The 19,139-nt window shown below is 44.8% G+C and overlaps 1 protein-coding gene across 1 annotated transcript in view; it reads right to left on the bottom strand.

Annotated features, from left to right (window-relative positions):
* Positions 1-2,261: 2,261 nt before the first annotated feature.
* Positions 2,262-19,139, bottom strand: part of NFKB2 (nuclear factor kappa B subunit 2) — a 60,495-nt gene continuing 43,617 nt past the window's right edge. The window contains 8 exon segments of the mRNA XM_088475624.1: positions 2,262-2,968; positions 2,971-3,039; positions 7,243-7,354; positions 7,447-7,619; positions 11,629-11,695; positions 14,094-14,329; positions 16,182-16,284; positions 16,861-17,030. Of these exon segments, the coding sequence (XP_088331750.1) occupies positions 2,904-2,968; positions 2,971-3,039; positions 7,243-7,354; positions 7,447-7,619; positions 11,629-11,695; positions 14,094-14,329; positions 16,182-16,284; positions 16,861-17,030 (995 nt within the window). The 3' untranslated portion in view covers positions 2,262-2,903.

Raw genomic sequence — 19,139 nt, 5'->3', positions numbered from 1 at the left:
CGTCACACTGGAGCAATTCATCATTGCTCTGGTGAGGGGACAACTGCTCCGAAAGGCAGTTGTCCCCGTGGAAAGTATCGCAGCTACATTCGTTATTTACCTGCTCCCCGTTGTCCCAGCAACACATGCGTGGCCTTGGGTGACGCTTGCGCAAAGCAGCCGGGAGGGAGTGAGGAGGCTGCAGAGGGATCCCTCTTCGCATCCCCGGAACTCCTTCCCGTTGGAAGGAGTGGGGATCCGAGAACAAGGGGCGTCTGAAGATGGAGCTTGTTCTCGGCAGCAACCTCCGAAAACTTTCAGTTTGCTGAATACCGGGGGTCCTATCGAACAGTGTTTCCACATGGTTACCGGGCCATTTATCAGTTGATGAATTGGCCCCTAAAGCTGGCCATACACCATGGTTGGAATGAAAATCTGGTGATGCATAGGAGTGAATGACAATCAGCAATTTGCTCCCAAACACCGGAAAACGGATGAAAAGCTGTTGTTCAGACAAGTTGTTTAAATCAAACAGATTCAACCAACTTTCCTGAACAACCTTTTTCGTATTTTCTGGTGTTTGGGAGCAAATTGCTGATTGTCATTTGCTCCCATGCATACTGGATTTTCATTCCAACCAACTAGTTGGGAGGTTGGAGGAAAGTTGGTCTGGTGTATGGACCAAATTTAAGGCCCGATTCAGAAATGCAGCAGCAATGGAATTTGCATCCATCAGGCTGTAAGGTGTTAAGTGTTAGTCCATAGGTTCCCAAACGCAGTCCTCAAGGTTCCCCAACAGTTCAGGTTGTATAGATATCCATGCTTGAGCACAGGTGACTTAATTAGTACCTCAGTCAATTTGATTTAACCACCTGTTCTCAACCATGGATATCTCTAAAACCTGAACTGTTGGGGAGCCTTGAGGACCGCGATCGGGAACCTCTGGGTTAGTCTTTCTTATGATTTTTAAAGTGTGTTTAACTGGGGTCTGAGCACATTAATAAATTCAATCTACATCTCCTGCTAGCCTGTACGATCTTCTGTTTTATAGTGTGTGACGTTATAACAACCTGTAGACAATTCCATGAGGTGTGCGCTGAAAAATGAGACCTATCCACCTGTGCAATTATGTAATTAAGGACAGGGCTGGGTGGAGAGCAGTGTCATGATGGAACCACAGCCTCAGCTTATTTAGTGGAAGGAACGGAGTTTCCAGCAGCACTATATACAGTAATTAAAGCTGGGCATACACGTCCAGATAAAATGATACATTGATAAACTATCTCATCTAGTCCCAAGGTGCGCTGTCTTGGTGTTATCCTGGACTCATCCCTCTCCTTCAAACCACATATCCAGAATCTTTCACAGTCCTGTAGTTTCCATCTCAAAAATATTTCTAAGATCAGACCCTATCTCACCCAGGATGCTACTAAAACCCTCATACACTCACTGGTCATCTCCAGATTGGACTACTGTAACCTCCTCCTATCTGGCCTCCCCAAATCCCATCTCTTTCCTCTCCAGTGTATCCTAAATGCTGCTGCATGGCTTATCTTCTTCTCCAAACGCTCTACATCTGCCTCCCCTCTCCTACAAGCCCTCCACTGGCTCCCCTTCCCTTTCAAAACCCAATTTAAGGTTCTCACGCTCGCTTACAAAGCCCTCACCCAGTCTTCTCCGATATACATCTCTGATCTCATCTCCCTTCACTCTCCGCTCCGTTCTCTTCGTTCAACAAATGCACACCGCCTTTCATGCCAACTGATTACTTCCTCCCACTCCCGGCTCCAAGATTTTGCCCGCACTGCTCCCCACCTCTGGAACTCTCTCCCACTCCCCATCAGACTCTCCACCTCTCTGCAATCCTTCAAACGGGCTCTCAAGACCCACTACTTCATCAAAGCCTTCCAGCTATCATTCTAACTCCCTGCTACATGCTCCTTCCCCCCCATCTACGTCAAACCTGTTTGTCTTCCCCTCCCTTTTAGAATGTAAGCTCTTACGAGCAGGGCCCTCTACCCTCTTGTGCTTCTCCCTACTTTAGTTTCATCTACTTCTTACTCACCACTAGGGCACCTAACACTTGGTTGCTTATGCTCTGTTGCTTATCTGGGTGTTATGGTCGCTAATGTAGCAATATATATTATCCATGTCCTGGTCCTGTATTGTATTGTTCTGTAAGTCGCTTGTCTACAATTTGTTTATGTACTTTGTAAGGCGCTGCGGAACACTTGTGGTGCCATATAAATAAATTATAATAATCTGTGCAATACATCAAAAAGTGCACATGTAAAATGTGTAACATTTATTCATAGTAAAAATAAAGACTTTTTAAATAAAAGTGAACATAAGTACAGAAGATAAAAGTGAAATATTACATGGAAATAGAACTACGACCTGTTACCGCGTGAAGATTGTTATACAGATATTTTACTATTAGTCCAGTCAGTAAAATGTTATTCAGCTGTGTGCAAGTTTCTAATTAACGCACCAATGTTGCTGAAGACGGAAAAATAATGGGGGGCGGATTTATTTTTTAAATATATTTTGTAAATACTTTGGATGGGTGTTCAAATTGTATTCCTTTTGTATCCACCAGTTATCTTTCCTTGCAGGTTTGAACGGAGATCACACCAAACCGATTCATATAATAGCTATGGGCACAAAGGGTACCCAGCAGTGGTAAGTGTAACCTACCAGCCGTGGTAAGTGTGACCTACCAGCAGTGGTGAGTGTGACCTACCAGCAGTGGTGAGTGTGACCTACCAGCAGTGGTGAGTGTGACCCACTGCCATAGTTCAGTTTGAAATCTGCTTATTGAAGAAAAAAATCCATGGTTCATCCGATCAGTTAAACGTCAAGCACCACAGCGTCATCTATTATGTTAGTTCATAGCTCCAGATAGCCCTTATTTCAGACAGTCACTATTGTCCACTAGCTGACTTGGTCCTTTGGGCTAGTTCTTGTGTTGGAGACATCCTTGTAGTCCCTGAGGTTCAGATCCTGTAGACTGTTCCATGTCTACAGACTGGCTACCATATGCACTGTCAACCTTCATCTCTGCAAATAAGAAGAGATCTACAATTACCACACACATGTAGAATTCCACAGCAATTACAGTATGCTAGAATGCATCTTGTCCAACTAATCGTAAGATTGTTCCTGAAACTGCAGAAGCCAGCAGGAAAATAGAGGAACATCATACTACTCCCCCCTCCTCCTCCGCCAATTACCTGAAGCCGACAGCAGACCTGGGCCATGGCTCCTGGTGCTGCATTGCTCAGTCTCCAGAAGGCAACACCGTGCTACAAAGCTATGGCCAGTCTATAGGTTCGAGATTTTCAAAACTGTAGATTCTCTGCAGCTCTGAGGCTGAATGTAAAATAGTAATACATGCTGGAAAATCCAATCTTTAGTAGCTCTACCCCTAAGTGTGATTCAGCACTAGCTGGCTCTTGGCTCCAGGTGAGGGGGAGTTCCAACCTATATGCTATACGGTAGTTAGGGGTTATATTGAAAGGAACACCCATTTAATCCTAAATCTGTTCATGCAACTCTTGTATTTGCTCAGGGCGTGCACATTTGTTTCTTGATAGAAGTGCAGGAAAGAAAATCCTTGTTTCTGAGAAACTGAAATGTTACTTTTGGTGTTTGTACAAGGAGGTGGGGACTTGTTGTGTAGGGCTGGACGTATATCAGCTAAGAAGCTGTCTATGGGGGAATTAGTCATGTAATGCAACATCTTTTCATTAACAAATTAAGTACCGCAGAGAACAAGCCTCTCCATTGACAATTAGAGATAAACACTATCTGTCTCATTGAATAACCATTACATAAGCATATCTTTGCAATAAGTAGAATAAGTTTAATTCCCATCAATAATTGTTTTAATTCATAAAACAAAAATTATATTTGCAGATTTAGTAGCGGCAGATTAGAAAACAACTGAGCAGGAAGTTATCACATGGACAACAGTAGTAATGTGATACCCCCTCCTCTCGTTCTCAATGTCCTGCTGACTATCTGCTACTGAAGAACTGGCATCAAGCGTGACCTAATTAAGCTGAGCCAACTGGCTCTACATGAAGACCATCTTGAATGAACATGGTGAATGTTCCCACATTAGATTGTGAATGATCTTTATGCATTTGTTCTGATGAACACAAGGATTAGCCATGCTCACACTAGCGGCAGCTGTAGAATAGTGTTACAGATTTTGAAAGTGGGCGAACATATATGGGGACATTGTCTTCAGTCGTTCCATCACAAGTGACACTACGCGAAGAATGTGTACCGACTTGTGTCAGCTGCAAAGTAAGCGATTCAATTGTTTTTACAGCGGCTATTTCTTTTGGGCGCTCAAATTTGTTAATAAAATTATACTTTTTACAAAAATCAGAATTTTTTTACCGTATAAAACATAATTTTTATTTCACAGTCTTGCAAGAAGATCAGCCAGTAGCAAGGGATCAATCACTGCTGCCTGGGAGGGGAAGAAAACAGGGAGAAGTGGAGCTGCTGGATTGCAGTCAGCAGCCCGAGGTGGCGGGTAATCCTATCAAGACCGCCTATTGCAGCCGCTCCCCAAAAGCACCTGTAGCTGGGGGAGAGAAGGGAAGCTGCAGCTTTCCTGATCCCCCCTGAGCCTAATTTTTGCATTGACTAAGTATCATTTCCCTGTTAAGTCTAGCAGGCAATATGCCCTGTTGTCACAAAGCACACAAAGTATCATTCTGGTTTCCATGAACATGCCAATAAGTCAGTGGCCTCCAAGGCACCAGATCTCAATCCAATAAACAGGGCCGCAACTAGGGGGGGGCTAGACGTGCACGTGCACGTGCACCGGGTGCCGGAATGCAGGGGGTGAAAAAGGGCTGACTCAGCCACTGCAGTCTTGTAGTGCGTGGTGACTTGGGAGCTGCAGATTCCAAGCATTCGCATGGACTCTGCTGAAAACGGCCATCCAAAAATGGCCGCACCAAGGAGGAGAGAGATACTAGAGGTCCTACTGGACCTCTAGTGTCTGTTAGGCCAGCGCAATGCACATAGCTTTCCCGGAAGCACCGGGAACGTTGGCGCTGTCGGGAGAAGATGCAGAAAGCTGCATCTTCTCCCGTGAAACCCCCTGGCAATGAGCATAAACCCCCTGGCAATGAGCATGAAACCCCCTGGCAACGAGCATGAAACTCCCTGGCAACGAGCATGAAACCCCCTGGCAACGAGCATGAAACCCTCTGGCAACAAGCATATACTCCCCTGGAAATGAACATGAAACCTCCTGGCAACAAGCATAAACCCCATGGCAACGAGCATGAAACCCCTGAAAATGAGCAGGTAATTTTAAAGTAATTAGAACCCTTACTTTGGGGCATATAATGGTGTCAGGCAAATATCTAAGTGGCACTTTGGTAATAGGCATTACAGTGTGTGGCATAATGTGTAATGGGCATTATGGTGTGTGGAATAATGTAAGTCACTATACCAGGGACATCTGACTAGTGCACTGCCTTATGGAGGAGCAAGGACAAAATCCAGGTACGGGAAGGGAGGGGGTGCAAAATTACTGCCTTGCACTAGGTGACGCATATACTTGTTTAGGCCCTGCAATAAAGCACCTTCGGGCAGGGGTGGAACAGGAGATTCACAGCATGAATGTTCAACCAACAAAACTATAGCAACTGGATGATGCTACCATGTCAGCATGGACCTTAATCTCTGAGGCACAGGTGATCAAACTCGGGGCCTGATTCAGAGCCGCTCTCTTTGAATCAGGGCCGGGCTTTTTTTTTTTTGGAGCGGCCTCTTGGCCGCTCGCATAGCTGTGGGTGTCCACCCACAGCTATAGTGAGCGGCCATGATGATGGTCGCGATGGTCTTTGACCATCGCGACCATCGGGCTTGCAACGAGACCCTTGTGGTAGGGTCTCATTCATCACAAGCCCCAGAGAGATTTCGGCTCTAACAGAGCCGGAATCTCTCCACTGACATCACTCGTGATGTCAGTGGAGCCGCCCCCAAACGGCAAGCATTCCCTCGGGATCGCCTCAGTTTGGGCAGCAACCCCCCCGGCCCGCCCACCAAAGGGGGCGAGCTGTCACTCAACATCGACAGCTCGCCCCCTTTGGTGCGAGACCCGGAGCGATGGATTGCCCGTTGCTAGCCGGGTCTCGCGCATGCGCACGATGGAGCCGGCTCCGTCGTGCGGATGCGCTGTGGGCCACCATCAACCCGGTTGCAAGCGCTCAGCTCTTGCGACCGTGTCTGAATCAGGCCCTCGGTCCTCAGGACCCCAAACAGTGCATGTTTTCCAGGTCTCCTCACAGAATCACAAGTGAAATAATTAGCACCACCTGTGGATCTTTTAAAATGTGTCAGTGAGTAATGAATACACCTGTGCACCTGCTGGGTGACCTGCAAAACATGAACTGTGTGGGGTCCTGAGGACAGAACTTGAGAACCACTGATCTAAGGAATGTTGCTTGCACCTTGCAGAGTCCATGCCATGGAGAATTAGGCTCTTCTGGGGGGTAAATGGGGTAGGTACTATTCAGTATTACAAAGGTGTAATGTGGCCACTGTTTATAAACAACCATTATGTGAATTGTGTACACAGCAACTGCAGGCAAACCGTGTGACTTATTCATAGAAGTTGAACCAGCTTTATTCTGTAAAAACACAGCATTATTCCAGTTATGTAAAGGTCAGTGTTGCTGCTTTTGCCTATGGCTGTATACATGATCCATAGATGAATTTAGAAGAGACACTTGCAAGCTACATAAAGGTAATGAAAAATATTTACACATCTTTGGCTAACTTGCCCACTATGCATGCTGAAGAATTACCTGGAATATATCTGTATTTATGTAACTGTTGGGTAGAAGTTCTTACCAGCTGTGATGTAACACTCAGCCACATACTGCTTTACTCATCTCGGTAGGAGAGCTCTATCTACGGCTGGGTCATAGGTAGACTAAGAAAATGAGAGAAATCTGTTCCATCAGGGTGAGCAGCTCAGCATTAGGCTTGAGACCTCCTCAGAGGCACAGATGACAGTGTTACCGTACTCAGGTATATTAGGTGTGTGTGTGTGAGCCATGTATGCACTATGAGCACCCCGCAGCTGTATTCGGATACTATAATAAAAGGTAAGGCTCCAATCCGCTCAGCAAACACTTCTAACATTTGTGCATTCCTTTTATTTACCCCCAGCCGTAATAATTCATGATACATAGGAAATCCTAGATATTTAGAAGAAAGTCATACCTTGATTTTTCTGCTTTGTATAGGTCTCTGATTTACACAGCAATTCTACACCCTCATTCAGACCCATGGACTGTAGCGTTTTAATGAGCTCGTTAAGGCTTCCGCCAGCAAGCTAAAAATAAAATAAATTGGAATGAGTGCTAACCAAAGCCTAGTTGTTTAACATATACCACACAGAAACGCCTAAGTGTAATATAAACCTACCTCATAACTGCGCAGGAGGCTCTCTGTTGGGGAGGACGTGTCCCTGTAAGTGTCCACCAAACTCTGAAGCCTCAGGCGTGAGGCAAGTTCCGTCCAGTCCAACCCAGTCTGGCCCTCATTTAGTAGTTTCTCAAGACTCTGTACTGTATTACTTTCTAGAGATAGAACATTACCTAGAATGTAATGAGAAAAGATTATTCCAATACCTTATTACTGTGCCCAGATGGGTGGAAAAATTACAAGAAAGATAATAGGAGCTTTGTGCCTTATATTCAGACTAAAGAGGTGTATACTGTATCACTCTTCTTTGTATGGCAACACTCCCAGGAGGTGTTCATTAAAGGTCTAATAAATGGAAATACAATGTTTGTTTCCGATATATATATATATATATATATATATTAGGGATGTGCAGGCTCGGTTTTACTCGGTTCTTATCGCCACTTTACCGCAAATTCGGATTTATTATATTGGCTATCCAAAACACATGATACGCGATAGCCAATAAAATGCCGTTTAAAGATCCGAGTAAATCCGAGTAAAACCGAACCCGCTCACCCCTAATATATATATATATATGTATACAATACTGTCAGTAATGCGCAGGAAGTCCAGTGAAATGTCCGGAGCTATGTCATATAGATGTAGTGCAGCTACTTCCCGGCTCTCAGCCAAAAGAGCCAAAATCAGAACATGTAATTGACACGGAGAGTGCACTCGTGAGAAATATAAACACAACAGACTTTACTTGTAAATCAGCTCACATACATCAAGGTTTAAAACAGCAAGCTTAGCTTCATGGATCATAGGGCTCCCGATGCACTGTCAGGACAGCCGTAAGAGATTACTCCAACGCGTTTTGTCGTGCCCCCTGACGAGGTCTCCTATGACAAAACGTGTTGGGCGTGGCTTAAGGACGTGGACGCGGTGACGTCATCCGCTGCCTCTGGAGCCGGTGTGGGTCTTTGGAGTAATCTCTTACGGCTGTCCTGATAGTGTATCGGGAGCCCTATGATCCATGAAGCTAAGCTTGCCGTTTTAAACCTTGATGTATGTGAGCTGATTTACAAGTAAAGTCTGTTGTGTTTAAGCAAGAAATGTGCAGTAGCCATGGAGGTTGTGTATTAGAGATATTAGAGCTACTGTGTTCTGCACTACAGAGAAGCCACTGACCAATCACAGCCAACATACTTATCTACCACAGCTGCAGCACAGACACCAATCTCAGGACAGCACAGTGACACCATGGAAATGGTTTACATTGAGCAACAAGTGTATAACTGGAAATATGTGTAAATGTATTTTGTGCATTGATATATCGATCTATGTTTTAATCCTCATCTAAGAGAAAAAAGACCACATTTAAAAATGTGATGCATGCAAGACAACGGTGTGACCATTAAATATATCATTTACATTTCTTAACTGAACCATAAGCTGGGACAAAATGAATTATATGAAAATAAATAGGGAGAAAAGTGACAGACGCTAAGATGCGGATGTGTGGCTGGACATAGCAATGTGGGGGCTTAGTGAAGGCTAGAGGAGAAATAGTGAAATGAGTACTATGCAGATAATGTTACTGGAGACAAGTATTACTACAATGTTTAATACAAGAGTGATGAGCTTCAGAGCAGACTTCCCTAGCTACCATCATACAAAGGATAGTAATGGGCAGCAGAGTGAGACCTGGGGAGCAGTAATGGGGACAGAGTGAGACATGGGAAGTAGTAATGGGGAGCAGAGTGAGACACGGGAAGTAGTAATGGGGAGCAGAGTGAGACATGGGAAGTAGTAATGGGGAGCAGAGTGAGACATGGGAAGTAGTAATGGGGAGCAGAGTGAGACATGGGAAGCAGTAATGGGGAGCAGAGTGAGACATGGGAAGCAGTAATGGGGAGCAGTAAAGGGGAGCAGAGTGAGACATGGGGAGCAGTAAAGGGAGCAAAGTGAGACATGGGAAGCAGTAATGGGGAGCAGTAAAGGGGAGCAGAGTGAGACATGGGGAGCAGTAAAGGGGAGCAGAGTGAGACATGGGGAGCAGTAAAGGGGAGCAGAGTGAGATATGGTAAGCAGTAATGTTGAGCAGAGTGAGACATGGGGAGCAGTAATGGGGACAAAGTGAGACATGGGAAGCAGTAATGGGGATAGACAGACATGGGAAGCAGTAATGGGGAGCAGAGTGAGACCTTGGGAGCAGTAAATGGGAGCAAAGTGAGACATGGGAAGCAGTAATGGGGACAAAGTGAGACATGGGAAGCAGTAATGGGGACAGAGTGAGACATGGGACGCAGTAATGAGGAGCAGAGTGAGACATGGGAAGCAGTAATGGGGAGCAGAGTGAGACATGGGAAGCAGTAATGGGGAGCAGAGTGAGACATGGGACGCAGTAATGGGTACAGAGTGAGACATGGGAAGCAGTAATGGGGACAGAGTGAGACATGGGAAGCAGTAATGGGGAGCAGAGTGAGACATGGGAAGCAGTAATGGGGAGCAGAGTGAGACATGGGAAGCAGTAATGGGGAGCAGAGTGAGACATGGGAAGCAGTAATGGGGAGCAGAGTGAGACATGGGAAGCAGTAATGGGGAGCAGAGTGAGACATGGGAAGCAGTAATGGGGAGCAGAGTGAGACATGGGAAGCAGTAATGGGGAGCAGAGTGAGACATGGGAAGCAGTAATGGGGAGCAGAGTGAGACATGGGAAGCAGTAATGGGGAGCAGTGTGAGACATGGGAAGCAGTAATGGGGAGCAGAGTGAAACATGGGAAGCAGTAATGGGGACAGACTGAGACATGGAAAGCAGTATTGGGGTGCAGAGTGAGACATGGTGAGCAGTAATGTTGAGCAGAGTGAGACATGGGGAGCAGTAATGGGGAGCAGAGTGAGACATGGGGAGCAGTAATGGGGAGCAGAGTGAGACATGGGAAGCAGTAATGGGGACAGAGTGAGACATGGGAAGCAGTAATGGGGACAGAGTGAGACACGGGAAGCAGTAATGGGGACAGAGTGAGACACGGGAAGCAGTAATGGGGAGCAGAGTGAGACACGGAAAGCAGTAATGGGGAGCAGAGTGAGACACGGAAAGCAGTAATGGGGAGCAGTGTGAGACACGGAAAGCAGTATTGGGGAGCAGAGTGAGACATGGAAAGCAGTATTGGGGAGCAGAGTGAGACATGGAAAGCAGTATTGGGGAGCAGAGTGAGACATGGAAAGCAGTATTGGGGAGCAGAGTGAAACATGGGAAGCAGTAATGGGGACAGACTGAGACATGGGAAGCAGTATTGGGGTGCAGAGTGAGACATGGTGAGCAGTAATGTTGAGCAGAGTGAGACATGGGGAGCAGTAATGGGGAGCAGAGTGAGACATGGGAAGCAGTAATGGGGACAGAGTGAGACATGGGAAGCAGTAATGGGGACAGAGTGAGACATGGGAAGCAGTAATGGGGACAGAGTGAGACATGGGAAGCAGTAATGGGGACAGAGAGACATGGGAAGCAGTATTGGGGAGCAGAGTGAGACACGGAAAGCAGTAATGGGGAGCAGACAGACATGGGAAGCAGTATTGGGGAGCAGAGTGAGACATGGGAAGCAGTAATGGGGAGCAGAGTGAGACATGGGAAGCAGTATTGGGGAGCAGAGTGAGACATGGGAAGCAGCAATGGGGACAGAGTGAGACATGGGAAGCAGTAATGGGGAGCAGAGTGAGACATGGGAAGCAGTAATGGGGAGCATAGTGAGACACGGGAAGCAGTATTAGGGAGCAGAGTGAGACACGGGAAGCAGTATTGGGGAGCAGAGTGAGACACGGGAAGCAGTATTGGGGAGCAGAGTGAGACACGGGAAGCAGTAATGGGGAGCAGAGTGAGACATGGGAAGCAGTATTGGGGAGCAGAGAGACATGGGAAGCAGTATTGGGGAGCAGAGTGAGACATGGGAAGCAGTATTGAGGAGCAGAGAGACATGGGAAGCAGTATTGGGGAGCAGAGTGAGACACTGGAAGCAGTATTGGGGAGCAGAGTGAGACACGGGAAGCAGTATTGGGGAGCAGAGTGAGACATGGGAAGCAGTATTGGGGAGCAGACTGAGACATGGGAAGCAGTATTGAGGAGCAGAGTGAGACATGGGAAGCAGTATTGGGGAGCAGAGTGAGACACAGGAAGCTGTAGCATATGTCAGACATTACCTGGCTCTTGTATTGCTGACGTACATTGGGTGCTGACAGCCGTGTGCTTAGACAAGATATCCCGTACCTGAAAGACACAAAAACGTTTCAGGAGAAACTATGAAGAATAAGAATATTACATATCATTTATGGTAACACAACTGGAAGTATCGCAGATTCAGTCTCTCCTTCGTCTGGACAGAATTTTGCACAGCTCCCAAATTGAACTGTTAATATTTGTAATTAATGTCTCTGCATATTGGTACTATAAAAGCATTAATAGTCCATGTTTAATGTGACATTACACCAAACTCAGAAAGGTTTACAATGTCTATGAAAACGGTAATTTTAAAAAAACTATGTAAAAATAAATTTAGTATTAATTTTGTGAATTTTACCCATTGTACTTTTAGTGCAATAGTAAATTATCTCTTACCAAACTATGATGTTTAAAACTCCTCATCTAGTGTCATTTTTCCTTGAAATAGTCATTGCAGTCAGGCCCATCACTGGCTAGGGAGGTTTAATTAGCTGCAAGGTTCAGTCTGTACATCTTGCGCCAATATAACGCAGATTATCCGAGAAGGATAATCTCGCTCGGGGAACATTTTCTTCCCATATTACCTGCAATGTGCTCAACCGCATGGACAAACTGAATCTCCTTCTAAGCATAGATATGGACTTCCTTAGCATTCTTTGCTGGGAAAGCAATACAATGTGCATTTGATTCTAAGTATCTTTACCAATTTCATTATTTTATTTGGCCAAAAGGATTTATATCTTCTAAACTTGCTTTGCAAGAGATCAACAGGGGTCCATGATTGTATGGTGCATTTATCACACATGACAATTTGTTTCAGAGCTACAGCTGTGATAAGACTATGAAGTGGTCACTCTCTCTCAGAGCTGTGTGCTTCATCCAAAGGACAGATTGCATAAGACAGACCTGCGTCATGCAGCAGACAGGGTGTAGGGAACAGTTACAAACAAGCTATCACAGCATACATCAATTAGCTCCGAGGGCTCGAAGCTCAATGTGGAGTATAACACACTGACATTATGTGGGAAAGTGTCACTGTTGTGATATATAAGTAAAGTTGTACACATTGTACAATGGATGTACCCTACACTGTGTTTCCTCAGCTATTGTGGAACTGCAGGTACAGCATGCCACATACTGTAAGCCAAAGGGTTGTAATTCCAACAGCTGCAGAGCAACAGACTGACCCTAAGCCTGTACTGGGCATTTGTGTTCTTCTTAAAGGTGACAGTACAACCATTATGGTATTATTAAATAGCAGTCACTGTAGACAGCAATGGGAGAAAGAGACAGTACACTTCCTACCCTACGGTAAGAAAATGTTTTGGCAATATTATTAGTCATTAGGACGTTAATATATTAAAAAGAATTCAACTCAATTAGCCCCCTCGCAGCCTGATCTCTCCGCAGGCTTGTGGATCCTCGTACGTAGCCATATGAGGCTGCAAACAAGACTCCACGAGTCCAGTGGTGCTGTGAGTGCGGCATATGGCCACGCTTACTCCTGCTAATGGACTTGTGTTACAGGTGTCAGATCTGGTCTAAAATGCCAAACAGACAAATGTAAAATGAACATTGCAGCTGTGATCTCACTAGGTCAGATTTGGCAAAACCGAAAGTTAATGCTAATCATTTTGTATTAAAATCGCCTTGAATGATCTACCTATATGTCTGTATTTTAGAGTCAAATATGATATTAAAGGATAAGTTATCTTTCAAACAAATAGCTCAAATTAAACATATGAGGTCCACACATACATATACGTTAACATGAGTGAATTGTAATTTCTATGCATGACCCCCTGTAGAGTAATAGTGTGGCTGATATGTGTAATAGAGTCTGTATGTCCTGCCTCCCGCATTGCTTGCTCCTATCGGCATTAGCTTCTCTGCAGGTGTCAGCTGTCAGGAGTCACAGAGGAGCTGATGTACCTGTGCTGTGAGCAGTGGTGCCGTCCCAGGACAGACACATCCTATGTACTGCGGATGTAATGGCTGCAGTGTATGACAAGGTGTGGGGTTTATTATCACCACAATCACAGTACACAGACCTGCCATGTGAGTGCACGTTCTCCACTAGAACTGTATTAGCTGTATTCTATTACCCCAAGTGTAAAGCACAATGGAATATGCCAGCACTATATAAGTAACCGTTGTTTATAATAATGACAGATATTATGTAAAGATGAAATGGTCATTTACATCCACTATTCAGATGACACTGGCCTGGTTAATAATGCTGATTGTATTCTATGAATATGGCATTAAAGGTATTTCTATTCCTACTAACTTTACTAATTATGTTTTTGTTTTAGTGAAATCTTATGAACTTTAACTGGGTATTTAAATCTGGAAATGTAATGTATATTCCATTTTACCTTATATTACCTTTCACAAATAACATTTCCAAATAAATGACATTCCATAGACCAAATGCAGTTCTTACCTTTTGACTTTGGGTTAAGTCCAGCGGTGTGTGTCCAGGATACCGTCTCTTAACACCACAGTGTATCGTTCTGTTCCCCTGATCTGTGTCTATGGCTTCACTGTCTTCGGAGTCCGTGTCCCTCTGCTGGTCAGAGTCGGTATCCATTTGCACATCTGAGTCACTGTCTGTATCATCACTATCAGTCGATGCGGTTGCATGCACAGGCTCATCATTTTGTAGCAGAACATTTGCTCCTGACAATTACAAGGAAATCGGTTAAAATGAAGACCACCCGATGCCACGACCCGATGCCCACAGTGGCTGCAGGATTTTACAGTAACATTTCTACCAACATACCAAAAATATGGAGCACAGCTCTTTTTAAAAAAACACTAATGTACCTGCAAAGTGTCTCTTACAAACCTGGACACAATTCAGACAGTGAAGACTATAGAACTATGCAGCAAAGTCTATAAATGCCCAGATACCTTCATAGAGTTTGCTCAGATCTCACCCCATGCTATGAGCCCTGCACTGTCATACTGATGTGTCCACATGCGCCTTTGCTCAAATCCCGGAAGGCCAAATACAGAGTCGCGATACGAGCAGCCGCACCATGCCTTCTGCCACGTATCTTTGTGTTTAACTTGGGACCTTATGCACAAAATTATACCAATTCCTTTGCAACACAAGGTGTGTCTGGTACACTGAAAGTGGCTTTGAATGTGGCTACGATGCGAATATGACACAAAACGTAGAGAAAAGTAGGAATCGCTACCTGTGACGCCAACTGTCTTGCGCCGTATGCTGCAAAAACACTGATTTGAAGGATGACATCAGCACAGCTTCTGGGTAGTATAACATACTACACGTATCACCAGGACACACGGGGCAGCTTCCCCATGTACTGACCACAGCATAGTAGATAGTTACTTTCTGAGTTCTGTAGAAACCATTTAAAGCAGAATTATACTGTAAAAAGATAGCTGTGTTCTGCATCCCATACTCTGCAGTGGTGAATGTCCTTTATCAATAGACTTTCAATAGCACAAAATATTATTTTATGCCTAAATAAGTCATTATCCATGTATTGCATTAGCTAACTGCACAAGTCATACAAAAGTGACACTCTCTAGGAAAACGCTGTATATAGTACATGGGGAAAGAGAGAGTACAAAGTGATACTCTTTAGGAGGAATACGCTGTATATAGCACATGGGGAATGGGAGAGTACAAGGTGACTATAGCAATACGCTGTATATAGCACATGGGGAATGGGAGAGTACAAGGTGACGCTATAGCAATACACTGTATATAGCACATGGGGAATGGGAGAGTACAAGGTGACGCTATAGCAATACACTGTATATAGCACATGGGGAATGGGAGAGTACAAGGTGACGCTATAGCAATACACTGTATATAGCACATTGGGAATGGGAGAGTACAAGGTGACGCTATAGCAATACACTGTATATAGCACATGGGGAATGGGAGAGTACAAGATGACGCTATAACAATACACTGTATATAGCACATGGGGAATGGGAGAGTACAAGGTGACGCTATAACAATACACTGTATATAGTACATGGGGAAAGTGAGTGTACAAGGTGACGCTATAGCAATACACTGTATACAGCACATGGGGTAGGGGAGAGCATATGGTGATTATAGCAATACACTGTATATAGCACATGGGGAATGGGAGAGTACAAGATGACGCTATAGCAATACACTGTATATAGTACATGGGGAAAGTGAGTGTACAAGGTGACGCTATAGCAATACACTGTATATAGCACATGGGGAATGGGAGAGTACAAGATGACGCTATAGCAATACACTGTATATAGCACATGGGGAATGGGAGAGTACAAGGTGACGCTATAACAATACACTGTATATAGTACATGGGGAAAGTGAGTGTACAAGGTGACGCTATAGCAATACACTGTATACAGCACATGGGGTAGGGGAGAGCATATGGTGATTATAGCAATACACTGTATATAGTACATGGGGTAGGGGAGAGCATATGGTGATTATAGCAATACACTGTGTATAGCACAAGGAGAAAGAGCATACAAAATAAAAGCTAAGCACCTTCATTGATGAGCATCTTGGTCAGTACTGGAGACCCAAGGCTGGCAGCCAGATGTAGTGGTGTATTTCCTGCAAACGTCTGAGCGTTGGCATCTGCTCCCAGCTAAGGATAAATATACATCATTATTATGACTGGAAAGAGGACTACAGAGCAACAAATAAAGACCAGGGAGAGTATAATCTATACTGCCAGCAATCCCAGATGCTACAAATGGAGGGGAAGGACAATCCTCATTTATTGGACATACAGGCCCAAATGTAATAGGCTTTGATTTGCTGGTCCAGCGATAGAGTCACTAGGTCATTAGAGCAGCAGGTAGTTTTAAGGCAAAAAACAAAACAAAACCTGGTTCTGCCTTAAAATTAATTGCGATTTAAATCTAGAGGCAATATCGCCGGGGCCAGCAAATTGGAGCCTATGACATTTGGGCCACAGAATGAACTCAGTCATGTTAGAAGTGGCAGAATAACCACACGTTCTCAGGCCATGTCTGCATACACATACAGCCCTAATCATAAGCATAGATTTCTGCTATGTAGACCATTAACAGGTCAGGTATTCGCTGTACTGACCCTACGGGCAGATTGTTGAGGCTGAAGGTACCGCTATATATAGTGTTTGCTGTTTATGTTATAGAGTTACAGACAGACACTGCAAGTGATGCATTATTTCTCTTACTTTCTTGACTAGAAAAATTGCCATATTCAGATTGTCCATTTCCACAGCAATATGTAGCGGGGATCTTCCACTCTTGCGCTCCACAGCGTTCACATCTGCTCCACTTATCACTAGACGCTCCAAACATCTGTCATTTTTCACCTTCACTGCCCAGTGTACTGGGTACAAACCTGCACAAAACAGATATGCCATTAAAGCTTATCAAGTATACATGGCATAAATCATAAGTACCACCACGGGCAGGCGAGAGGAGAAGTACAATTAGCATTACACTGCATGTTCCGTAGTAAGCAATAGGCTACTGCTTTCCATCCCTGCGTTATATCTGTGCAGCTTTACATTGTACACAGCAACGTTTTTGCAATCAGTGAAAGCCAACTGTCACGGCTTGTCAGTGCCCATAGTCTAAAGCATGCCATGCACTAGTACGACCAGCATCAGATGCGATTCATCATATGTTTTCCCTTCAACTCCCTGGCAGCTCCCCGGCCGCACGATTTGGTGCTTTTTTGACACGCGCTGTACATACGATCTCACGTAAGATCACTCGCCCCTACACAACTTGTTGTGATACGATCGATCATGTGCCTCACCACAAACATGCGATCATAACAGATTTAAACGACGCCGCTCGGAAGCACGATGCATCGCATGCGCAAATACACGATCTACATATGATTACGATAGATAATATGGGCTGCACGTCTGATCATAAAATACGATAGAACAGTGGCGGGAGCGCGCATCGGATCATATTCCTACCTAAATACTACACGATTTCCACACAATGCATCGTACGATGCGTCTAATATCGTGCAATCGGCCTGAAATCGCGCTAGTGTACGGCTAGCATAAGCCCCTTCTTCGCACCAGCTGCGCTCTGCCATGTAACATGTTTCCTCACTTACAGACCCAATGCCACCTGCCACCACCAACCTGTTACACCACAGGTCACTTCTTTCTATTTTACCCCTGTAACAGGCAGAGATATCCCTAAATATGATAGGACACATTACTTTACCATGATAAACTAACATAAACATAATCATGTAAATGGTATATGAGGGACCACCAAGGTTACATATTGGGAGGTATGTGAAGGAAAATTCAGTTTAAAAAGTGGTTTTACTTTAAATTCCCAAATATTGTCACTTGTTGTTTTTTTTAATCCCCTCCTGCCAGGGACTAGAACCATCCAGAAAAGATGGCCACCCCTGCAAAACCTTTCCTACTGCAGTACAATCAAGGCACTACGGGCCCCATTTATTAACGAGTATCACTCACAGAGAGTGTTAAAACTCGTTGTGTATGATAATGGTGCTCCAGCCAATAGCTCCCAACTGTCACTTTTTTAAACAGATGACAGTTGGGAGCCGATTGGCTGGAGCACCATTATCATACACAACGAGTTTTATCACTCGTTGTGAATGATAAAACTCATTTCTAAATGAGGTCCTATGCACTTAATGTTTACTGAATAATGAGAGTTATGGTAAAACTTACCTATGATAACTCTTTCTTCAAATTCCATAGGGTCCAAAGGGATACCATGGGGTGTAGGTGGTGGATAAGGACCGGACACCAAACAGTTAAGCTTTCAACTGCAGGGATGCAACGGTCCCTGCCCCCTAAACCCACCCCTGAGCCTGAGGTAAATCAGTTTGTTAACAAGCCCAAAGCAGGAGGAGGAGAGGAGAGAGGGAAGACTGGTACACAGAAGAATCACACTCTCACATCAAGGAGACGGGAAACCATTGACCAGGAAACCCAACGCAGAGAAGTCAGGGCGGGCGCCCTGTGGACCCTATGGATTTCGAAGAAAGAGAGAGTTAACAAAAGGTTAGTTTTACAATAACTCTCATTTTTTTCTTCAGAGTCCATAGGGATCCACAGGGATACCACGGGGATGTCCCACAGCTATACTGAGCTGAGAGGAGTATTGCGCTGAGAGGAGTATCCTGCGTCCAAATGAAGCATCCTGAAAGGCAAAGGTATCGAAGGCATAATACACAAGAAAAGGTGTGGACAGAAGACCACGTGGTCGCCTTACAAAGCTGTTCAGCTGAGGCGCCACGGCGAGCTGCCCACGAGGGTCCCACAGAGTGAGTGGAATGAGCAGAGATGGTAGATGGCACAGGAAGGCCCGTCTGAGTGTAAGCCTGTGAGATAGTCATGCGAAGCCATCTAGACAGGGTCTGTTTGTTAGCTGGCCAGCCCTTCTTGTGGAATCCATAGAAGGGAAAGGGAAAGTCATAGGCTGACAGATTAGAAAAAAACAT

This window comes from Taudactylus pleione, unplaced genomic scaffold (assembly GCF_031769625.1).
Source record: "Taudactylus pleione unplaced genomic scaffold, aTauple2 ptg000016l, whole genome shotgun sequence".
Lineage (NCBI taxonomy): Eukaryota > Metazoa > Chordata > Amphibia > Anura > Myobatrachidae > Taudactylus > Taudactylus pleione.
The sequence above is the reverse complement of the archived record's forward strand: the minus strand, read 5'-3'. Positions and strand labels throughout refer to the sequence as shown.